Here is a 10,322-nt window from a genome sequence, read left to right as displayed (position 1 = left end):
AATATCAATAACCTCAGATATGCAGATGACACCACCCTTATGGCAGAAAGTGAAGAAGAACTAAAGAGCCTCTTGATGAAAGTGAAAGAGGAGAGTGAAAAGGTTGGCTTAAAACTCAACATTCAGAAAACTAAGATCATGGCATCTGGTCCCATCACTTTATGGCAAATAGATGGGGAAACAGTGGAAACAGTGACAGACTTTATTTTCTTGGGCTCCAAAATCACTGCAGATGGTGACTGCAGCCATGAAATTAAAAGACACTTACTCCTTGGAAGAAAAGTTAAGATCAACCTAGACAGCATTTTAAAAAGCAGAAACTTGCCAACAAAGGTCCGTCTAGTCAAAGCTATGGTTCTTCCAGCAGTCATGTATGGATGTGAGAGTTGGATTATAAGGAAAGCTGAGCGCTGAAGAATTGATGCTTTTGAACTGTGGTGTTGGAGAAGACTTTTGAGAGTCCCTTGGACTGCAAGGAGATCCAACCATTCAATCCTAAAGGAAATCAGTCCTGAATATTCATTGGAAGGACTGATGCTGAAGCTGAAACTCCAATACATTGGCCACCTGATGCGAAGAATTGACTCATTTGAAAAGACCCTGATGCTGGGAAAGATTGAAGGCAGGAGGAGAAGGGGACAACAGAGGATGAGATGGTTGGATGGCATTACCGACTCAATGGACATGAGTTTGGGTAAACTCTGGGAGTTGGTGATGGACAGGGATACCTGGCGTGCTGCAGTCCATGGGGTCGCAAAGAGCTGGACACAACTGAGTGACTGAACTGAACTGGTGGTGTTTTGCAACTATTATTACATAGTTTCATTAATGAAATGAAGTTAAATTTACTCAGTCATGTCTGACTCTGCAACTCCATGGACAATACAGTCCATGGAATTCTCCAGGCCAAAATACTGAGTGGGTAGCCTTTCCCTTCTCCAGGGGATCTTTCCAACCCAGGGATCGAACCCAGGTCTCTTGCATTACAGGCTGATTCTTTACCAGCAGAGCCACAAGGGAAGCCCAGTTTCATTAACAGCACTCCTTATTTTCACCCTAAATCCTTCCTAAATATGTAGCTGCTATGAGTGACATTTTTATATGTTAGATGTTTGTGTGTGAATAACAAATAAATGGGCATGGAAAGTTGGAAATAATTTTTTAAATGCCCTTTATAATAGTCATCAGAATTTTCTCACTAAACGGCCCTTATAGGAGTCACTCTAAACTGGGGATGTTCAGGACTAAAGAACTCTGTATAAGAGTGACATGCACAATGATATTAGATTCTACTCACACCACCACATCAAGGCAGTGATACTCTAGAATGTTTTGTAAATACATTACAGGTGGCCTCCCCATTAGTCTCCACAGGACCCAAGTAACAACCTGAGGCTATTACTGTTCTTAGAGCTTATTTCTTCTTAAGCCATCTTTCTAAAGTTAAAATGAGCCAACATTTTGCTGCTCAGATCTTGCCTGAAAAGAGAAAAGCTGATAATTTTTCCAATCAGTATACACATTGTGCATACAAGAATTATATAACCACATAGTTTGGAGAAGGAAATGGCAACCCACTCCAGTGTTCTTGCCTGGAGAATCCCAGGGATGGGTGAGCCTGCTGGGCTGCCGTCTCTGGGGTCACGGACACGACTGAAGTGACTTAGCAGCAGTAGCAGAAAAAAAGAGTGTTTAAAATCCTTTAAAAATTATGCAGTCAAGAAAAAGAAAAGGCAACAATCATTGTGTACAGCTATTTCTGTTACTGGCCCAACTTTAGACGCTTTTAATAGCTTTTTAAAGGATGAAGTGACTTAGCACACAATAGCTTTTAAAGACTGCTACATATTTTTATACACACTGAAAAGTATTAGCTTCTCAATCATGTCCGACTCTGTGACCCCATGGATTATAGCCTGCCAGGCTCCTCTGTCTATGGGATTCTCCAGGCAAGAATACTGCAGTGGTTTGCCATCCCCTTCTCCTGGGGATCTTTCCAACCCAGGGATCAAACCCATGTCTCTTACATCTCCTGCACTGGCAGACAGATTCTTTACACTAGTGCCACCTGGGAAGCCCCTGATATATACACTACCAGGTGTAAAATAGATAGCTAGTGGGAAGCTGCTGTATAGCAGAGGGAGCTCAGCTCAGTGCTCTCTGATGACCTAGAGGAATGGGATGGGGGCTCAAGAGGGACAGGATACACGTTTGTTAGTTGCTCAGTCATGTCCGACTCTTTGCGACCCCATGGAGTGTAGCCCACCAGACTCCTCTGTCCATAGAATTCTCCAGGCAAAATACTTGTATACATAGCCATTCTCTTCTCTAGGAGATCTTCCCAACCCAGGGATTGAACCCATGTCTCCTGCATTGCGGGCAGATTCTTTCCTGTCTGAGTTAAGAGGGAAGACCTGCTATATATACATACAGACACATATAGCTGATCCACTCTGTTGTACAGCACAAACTAACACAATTTTGTAAAGCAATTATATCCCAATAAAAAAGGTTACTATATGTTTAAACATTACTGTATGAATGAATAAATGCCTTTATATTTTCTCTGCAAGTCAAATCTAAGCATATCATAATCTAGAGCTTAGATTACACTGTACTTTCTGCTAAGGCAGTATACCCTTCCAATAACTTCCGTATACTATGTCTTCTCTAAAAGGATCATTTTTTTTTTCATTACAATCTATTATGTTATTGGGTAGGTACTGTGGCAAAGTCATTCAGAGGGATATCTGTCCTCCGTTTTCCATATATAACACCACTTCCTTAATAATTTCTACACACATTAACTGGATAGCTTTCAAAAAGAATAAAGCATGTGATGAAGTGCTATTTATTTAAGACTCATTATGTATACAATATATGGGGTCTACAAAACAAATACATAAAATAAAGACAGTTTTGTCCTTCCTTTATACCTTTATAAGGGAAGACACATTTACTTTAAAAGCTATAATGACTGGCCAAGTGTAAAGAATGTCTTAAGAGAAATGTCAATAACATGCTATAGGAATTCAGGGGAGAAAAGTTTACCTAAGATTAGGGAAATCTATTAATTTAGTACTGCAAAATGACGATTCTGATTGACCTTCAGGGAGAGGAGGGGGATAACATAAGAAAGAAACGACAAAAAACACCAGCATGTATGAGAATCAGTAAATGTTGGAGTTTGGCTGGAATATAAGAAAGGGAGGGGCGGCTGGGAGCTTGAGAAGGTTAAGTCTCCAAGAGGCCTGAACACCAGGCTTAAACTCCAACTCTGTTCACTAAGCAATGGAGGCTTCCCCAGGGCTGTGACAAAATAAACTCAGGAAGAGTAAACAAAGCTTAGTTTCTTTTGTCTTGTTTGTTTTGGAGGACTGGATAGGCGGGAAGGGGGGAAATTTCATATTTACTTCAGGCATCAGAAATCAGCACATTTTATTGGGAGCGAAAGAAAGGTTGCGCATTGAATGACTGTGGAGTGAGTCTTCGTACACATGCCAAAGCCCACAGACCACCAGGGGAGCTAGTCAAAATCATTTCCGAATATCCAAAACTCTTAAGTGGGGAGTCAAGTGAGACTTCTCGGTGTTCGGTTCTTTCATAGCCACACAATTCACGGCCTCTATTTACAACCAAAGCCTATGGTTGCCATGAAACCCTCTTTTTATCTCTAAAGACTGCTAAGTGTTTCCAATATATAATAGTTCAGGAATTAAACCTTTGTTTCCTAGAGGTAGGCATCCCACTCGGCAACATGAGGGGATCTTGGAATTTTTTAAAATTAATTTATTTTAATTGGATGCTAATCACTTTACAATATTGTGGTGGTTTTTGCCATACACTGACATGAATCAGCCATGGGTGTACATGTGTCCCCACTGTCTGTGCCCATTTCTAACCTCTGTTCAGAACACCCTCAGTACTAGGATTCCAAATGCTGGTGCTACGAGGCCCCCTAGTGCTCATAATGCAAACAGTGACTTCAGAAACACCTTCAAATTAACCAGAATCAATCAGCAGCCCATTAAAACCATATCATTTTAAGGAATCAAAATGATACTGACGAAGCATAAAAGATTCTGTTTTAATGAATTCATCTTGAATAATGATGCGTCAACTTTCAGAACACAGGCCTAGAAAAGTCTAAGCAATATTTGATAATAAAACTATTTTTCACAAAATTATGATCTATACTATTATCATTATATTTCACTTTTTATTTCCTGACTTAAACACTATTGTATCATCTATAACACTCAAGATACTAAAATTTTTAGAGAATAACACACTTTTATTAAGTCTTTTGTAAGGAGAGTTTACCACTTGTATAATTTTTAGAAATAAATTTAAAAAGTAAGATTTTCCTCATATGAAATATCATAATATTTAGTCTGTCTCATAATAACTGTCACAGTTATAGTAACATTCTTCAATGGCTTTAACTGGGGAGACACCCTGGTATTTAGCAGGCAGCTGAGAAATGTGTTACAAATTACTTCACAGTAATCTGAATACTCAAGGGTACAAATACTATACCTTTATCTGTTATGGGAACAAGATCTTATATTTGGGTCCTTGATCATTTATTGTCTTCTACCTTACAACACGTAGACACATCTTATCTTCCAAAAGAGAATTTTCCTTGAATATATACATCGTCTTAATGAGTACTGCTTTTTATATCACTCATTAAATAATGTAAGGTAATTTTATATACTAAATGAAGCTTCTCTTGATATCCCCAAAGGTAGCAGAAAATCACTGCCTTGGTTAGGTTAAAGCTCTTTCTTTAGTTCAAAAACATTTATCTGAGATTCTGACTTCTTCAAACCAAATGTACTTTTAGACTTATTCTAAAGTATACCATAAATCTGTCTAGAATCCATGAAAATATATGAGGATATGTGACTATATGTTTGCTTCTGGTTTGGCTGATAAACTACCTTTCTCTCTTTTTGTATTACTGTGGTTTTATATTTTCTTTAAATTTTTTTAAAAATTTGGCATCTAAAAAAACGAAACTACAATCAACTTTTAGCACTAAACGTATGTTCACAAATCATATACATTTACATTGACAATAGTTCCGGAGTATAAATTTGCATTAAAACAATTCATTAGATTCTATAAATACCCAATAACTATTATCAGGAATTGCATATATAACTTCAAATACCCACAACACTCAGGCTAATTTTCATGGTGATTTTTCAGCTGCTATTATTAATTGCCACACTGGTTTCTGATATGGGGGCAAATCACTAAATTTCAAGCACAACCTTATGCTCTGAGACAACAGTGCAACATGTTTCAGAATCCTGTGGGTTGATGCCTCAGCGCTGCACATTCAGAGGAGAGAATTCAAAGACTTCACATAACCTCTATGACCCTCAGTTTTCTCATCTGAAATCAGAGATGATATTCCTTATCTTTTAGAGTGTTAGATTCTTTATGAAGAGAAGAAGTATGTGATAACCTCAACATATAGTAGGTGTACAGCAAGTAGCAGTGATTGTTCTAATCAGCCTCAACCACAGTTCCAACACAGATGAAGGCCACTGTGAGTCATGATATTGCTGCAACAATATTTATTTAAAGAGACTCTGAATAACGCATTATATTTAATTTCAGGTCAACTTACCAAGACAGGAGTACAAACCCTGACTTATCCAAGCTAATATGGCAAGAGTTATAAGGTCACCAAAACTAGCAGCAATGGGTGTAGCAACATTATCAGGGTTTATACCGGTCTTCTTTGAGCCAACGATAACCCCAACCATTATTATTCCTAGGGGAAAAAAAAAAGTTAATTACTTTTTGTGCTATGGTTTAAAGAAAATCCATTCCCCTAAACACTGAAGTACACACACTAGACAAACAGCGCATCAGTTCCCGTTAGGCTGCTTAGATAAGCTGACTGAAGCAAACAAAACATTTTACTTGAATGTTTTGGTAAAGTGTCTTTCAACAAATTCCAAGTAGGGATCACAAAAGATGTGAGAAGTTCAGTGTTGCATTTAGAGACCTGAAAGGCTACTGTAAAATAACATTAAAGTTTCCAATTTAGTAACACGCATGTCTTGGATGTAATGTATTCATGTGTACAAAGCCAAAGATTTTATTTTAACCCTCAAATAAAGTATGAAAATGTCAAAGAAAGGTGAGTTATATTTACACATATAGCAACTGAGAAGGAGGCCAACAAAACCAGATTTGTTTACACAGAGGTAGCCAGAAATGCTTGCCCCATTTTTTATTAAAAAGTGTTGAAGTATTAGGAAGAGAAGAGTAATTAAATTTTGAACACTGGAGGTCAGAATACAAGAAGCAGTGTTTGTACAGGATATTCTTAAACCCCAAAGTTTCTGTCTATAAACCTACAACAACAGAAGATGAAAATGTGACTGGGTTCTTGTACATTTAAATCCTCATATTCTCGAATATAGAAATGGGAGAAAAATGGTAACATCATATCTACACCATACTGGACAGATTTTCTCATGCCAACATTTTAAGAGGATGCAGTGCAGAGAAAATTTAAGATTAGTTAATTTACATGCTAAGCATAAATTAAATCCTTGCTTAAGGTCACACAGCTTGTAACAGTGTTTTTCCTACTACCCATAAGGCCAAAATTATTAAAAGTATAAATTTTGTCTTGGTTCAATGCCTCACATCTTATATTCTGGAGGCTTTTTCAATCTATGGACCTACCTTTCCCATAATATCATTGTAAATAGGAAAAAAAAAACATAGCAGGGAAACATTTAAATGTATATTACAATAATTATATAAGATGTAATCATATAATTTTTTTTTTCAAAATTAGTACATTTAAAAATCAATGTGGAAAGTTCTCCTATGACAGAATGCTATTTAACTTTTCAGCTGAAAACAAGTTATTTTGCCATCATGGACCAGTGAAAAGAGTTGGGAGTCAAGAAACAGGTTTTAAATCTGATTTTTATGTTCATAAGCTTATGAAATTATATAAGCCTACTTACCTAAGTCAGTTTTCTCACCTACAAAAGGTGGTTCAATACCATCTGCTCTACATATATAAAGGTCAAGTTACTAAAAAATTGGAATATACATTATTCAAAATAAAGGTGTAGACATATATTTTTTAAATCTGAATTTTAAAGTTTTAAAAATCCCAGGCAATACAGATACTTGTTAGTCTGAAATTTTTCAAACAATTCTTTCTAAATGAAACTAGAGAGAAAACAGAAGCAATTGAGTCTAAAGTAATAGTGTTAATGCTTTAACACTTTTTCTTACCAGAAATCAATTTTCCAATAGCATAACTTCACTCTGCTTTACCCGTGTTAACATCAGTCAATTCCAGTAATTCTATATAAAGACAAGATACTACCCTTGGTATAATTTGAGTACTAAAACAAAATGCTTGAAAATATTTTTGTAGTCAGGTCTTAATTTTAATAAGAGCTTCTAAATTATTAGAAAAGAAAGAAAGTGAAGTCGCTCAGTTGTGTCTGACTCTTTCCAACCCCATGGACTGTAGCCTGCCAGGCTCCTCCACCCACAGTATTTTCTAGGCAAGAATACTGCAGAGGGTTGCCATTTCCTTCTCCAGGGGAATCTTCCCAACCCAGGGATCGAACCCGGGTCTCCTGCATTGCAGGCAGACTCTTTACAGTCTGAGCCACCAAATTATCAGAATCTAGCCCCAAAAGTTACCTTCATTGTATGAGATCACCTGATATGAGAGTATTCCATTTTTAACCTTGCTGGTGATATAAAATGAGAAGATGGCAATTATAAATAAAAATTAACAAGTCTTTATGATTATGATTCCATAATCTAGTTCTCTAGTGTGAAGTTCATATAAATAAATCAATATAAAAATGGTATCCCAACTAAAAAACCTTCTGGCTATTTAACATTCTATAGCCAACAATATGCTATGTTAAGCATATGGTTATACTTCTACTGCCACAGACAGTAAAGGAATTTTTTCTGAAATCTGAAACTTCAAAAAATTTTAACGGAGGGACAGCTTTTGAAATCTAGAATTCCTGGAATACTTGTTACTCAAATGACAAGCTAGCAAATCTTCTGCATGATTTCCAGAAAGGAGCTTCTCAATTAATTTAACTTACAGAGACAAATAAAATCTCTAGGCTGTTTTCCTGGTCTTGTTTGGGAGCTGTACCAGGGGACCTAAAGCCTGGACACAACCTTAGGAAGATTGCTCTGTATGCTAAGGTTTACATGTGATACATATAAATATATCTGAAATAAGCTATTTGAAAAGTTGTAGATAACTTTTCTCTGTTTTTTTAAAATAATGAAAAAATATCAGTTAAGTAAAAATAGCTAACATGGAAAATGAATAATTAGAAAGTAGAGATTGCAGAGTAGACACTGAAATTTACTTACCCTGCAGGAGCGATGCAATGAAGGCAGTTGCTACACTGCTAGAGCACAGAAGTATGGAATGATCAAGATAGTATTTTCCCTCTGGAATCCAGCCCAATATAATTGCTGCCACAGCTGCTAGGAAGCCAACTACTGTTGCTTGAACCTTAAAAAAATATTTAATAAAACCCAACTGAATTATTCATTGAGAAAACACATTTTTTTATTTGATGATGTCAATAGGCATATAAGGAGTCAAAAGAAAGTATTATATATGGTAACTAAGTTGCCTTACCTTTTGAAGAGGCTACTACATTTTAGTTTTACTATTCCCTAAGCTAGTGGGTTCTCAAAATGTCCTGATCTGGTAGCAGTAGGTATGGAATGGGGTTTAGGAATGTATTTTTAACAAGCATCTTAAGTGACTTTGGTGGTGAAATCCATAGATCATCTAAGAAAATACCAACCTTAAGACTGAAAAGTACCCAATCCACGTAGCTTAAGTCTGACTCTTGAGGCAGTATTGGCAGGAGACTGAATTCTATAATCAAATGATAAGGGTTTCATTCCTAGCTATACACTTAATCTTGTGGTAAGTTATTCAACAAGCATTAATTTAGGGTCTACTATATACAAGGTGCTATGCCTGGTGTTAGGCTACAGCAGTAGTCAAAACAAATTTATTCCCTGCTCTCATAGAGCTCCTGGTCAATGGGAGAGGCAGACATTAAAAAATAACCTCACAAACAGCTATTAAAAACTTCAGCTCCGAATCTGAAAAATGGTAATATTGAACATGGAAGGGTTATTTTGTATTTAAATGAATTACATGAATATATAAAGTACTTTCCACAGTGAAAGTGGAAAGCACAAAGCAACCCTCAAAAAAAAAAAAAAAAAAGCAACTAAAAAAAGTCACACTGTGAACTCTTAGAATCACATTAGACGAATGCTAGAACCAAAAGAAACCCTAAAGGTACCTCTAGTTCACTTATTCTTTTTGTGTTTGTGTCATGGACTCCTTTGACAATCTGGTGAAAGTTTTATAGATTCTTCTCTTCATGAAAACACCATGCAGTCAAAATTTTGAGCAGAATTTCTGTGTGCTCAGAGACTCTCTGAAGCTAATCCATGTACTGAAATCCAGGGCTCCAGATGAAAAACCCAAGTATTCTGATTTTGTCATAGAGTAAATTAATGGAAAAGCCAGGCTAGCAAGTTCAGATAGTCTGGATTCCAGCCCCAGATCTTTCACTGCAGCAGATTTAGTGCGGAGCTACAAGCATCACTATGCTAGTACCAGTTGTTAAGATACTTCGGCATTCTGATCCTGGTTCAGTTCAGTTCAGTTGCTCAGTCATATCCGACTCTTTGTGACCCCATGAACTGCAGCACAGCAGGCCTCCCTGTCCATCTCCAACTCCCAGAGTCCGCCCAAACCCATGTCCATTGAGTCAGTGATGCCATCCAGCCATCTCATCCTCTGTCGTCCCCTTCTCGTCCTGCCCCCAATCCCTCCCAGCATCAGAGTCTTCTCCAATGAGTCAAGCTTCTCATGAGGTGGCCAAAGTACTGGAGTTTCAGCTTTAGCATCATTCCTTCTAAAGAAATCCCAGGGCTGATCTCCTTCAGGATGGACTGGCTGGACCTCCTTGCAGTCCAAGGGACTCTCAAGAGTCTTCTCCAACACCACAGTTCAAAAGCATCAATTCTTCAGTGCTCAGCTTTCTTTATAGTCCAACCCTCATATTCATACATGACTACTGGAAAAACCATAGTCTTGACTAGACAGACCTTTGTGGACAAAGAAATGTCTGATCCTGGTTCAGTTCAGTTCAGTTTAGTTGCTCAGTCATGTCCGACTCTTCGCGACCCCATGAACTGCAGCACGCCAGGCCTCCCTGTCCATCACCAACTCCTGGAGTTCACTCAGACTC

General features: G+C 37.4%; 1 protein-coding gene across 8 annotated transcripts in view; it reads right to left on the bottom strand.

The window, feature by feature from the left end:
* Positions 1-10,322, bottom strand: part of SLC41A2 (solute carrier family 41 (magnesium transporter), member 2) — a 147,648-nt gene that overhangs the window by 52,717 nt on the left and 84,609 nt on the right. For all 8 annotated transcript variants that reach the window (XM_010853395.1, XM_010853400.1, XM_010853398.1 and 5 more), the window contains 2 exons: positions 8,407-8,551; positions 5,645-5,791 (listed from right to left, as the gene is read on the bottom strand). In XM_010853395.1, the coding sequence (XP_010851697.1) occupies positions 5,645-5,791; positions 8,407-8,551 (292 nt within the window). The remainder of the gene's footprint in view (positions 1-5,644; positions 5,792-8,406; positions 8,552-10,322) is intronic.

The sequence above is a fragment of the Bison bison genome, unplaced genomic scaffold, assembly GCF_000754665.1.
Source record: "Bison bison bison isolate TAMUID 2011002044 unplaced genomic scaffold, Bison_UMD1.0 scf7180017864327, whole genome shotgun sequence".
Lineage (NCBI taxonomy): Eukaryota > Metazoa > Chordata > Mammalia > Artiodactyla > Bovidae > Bison > Bison bison.
The sequence above is the reverse complement of the archived record's forward strand: the minus strand, read 5'-3'. Positions and strand labels throughout refer to the sequence as shown.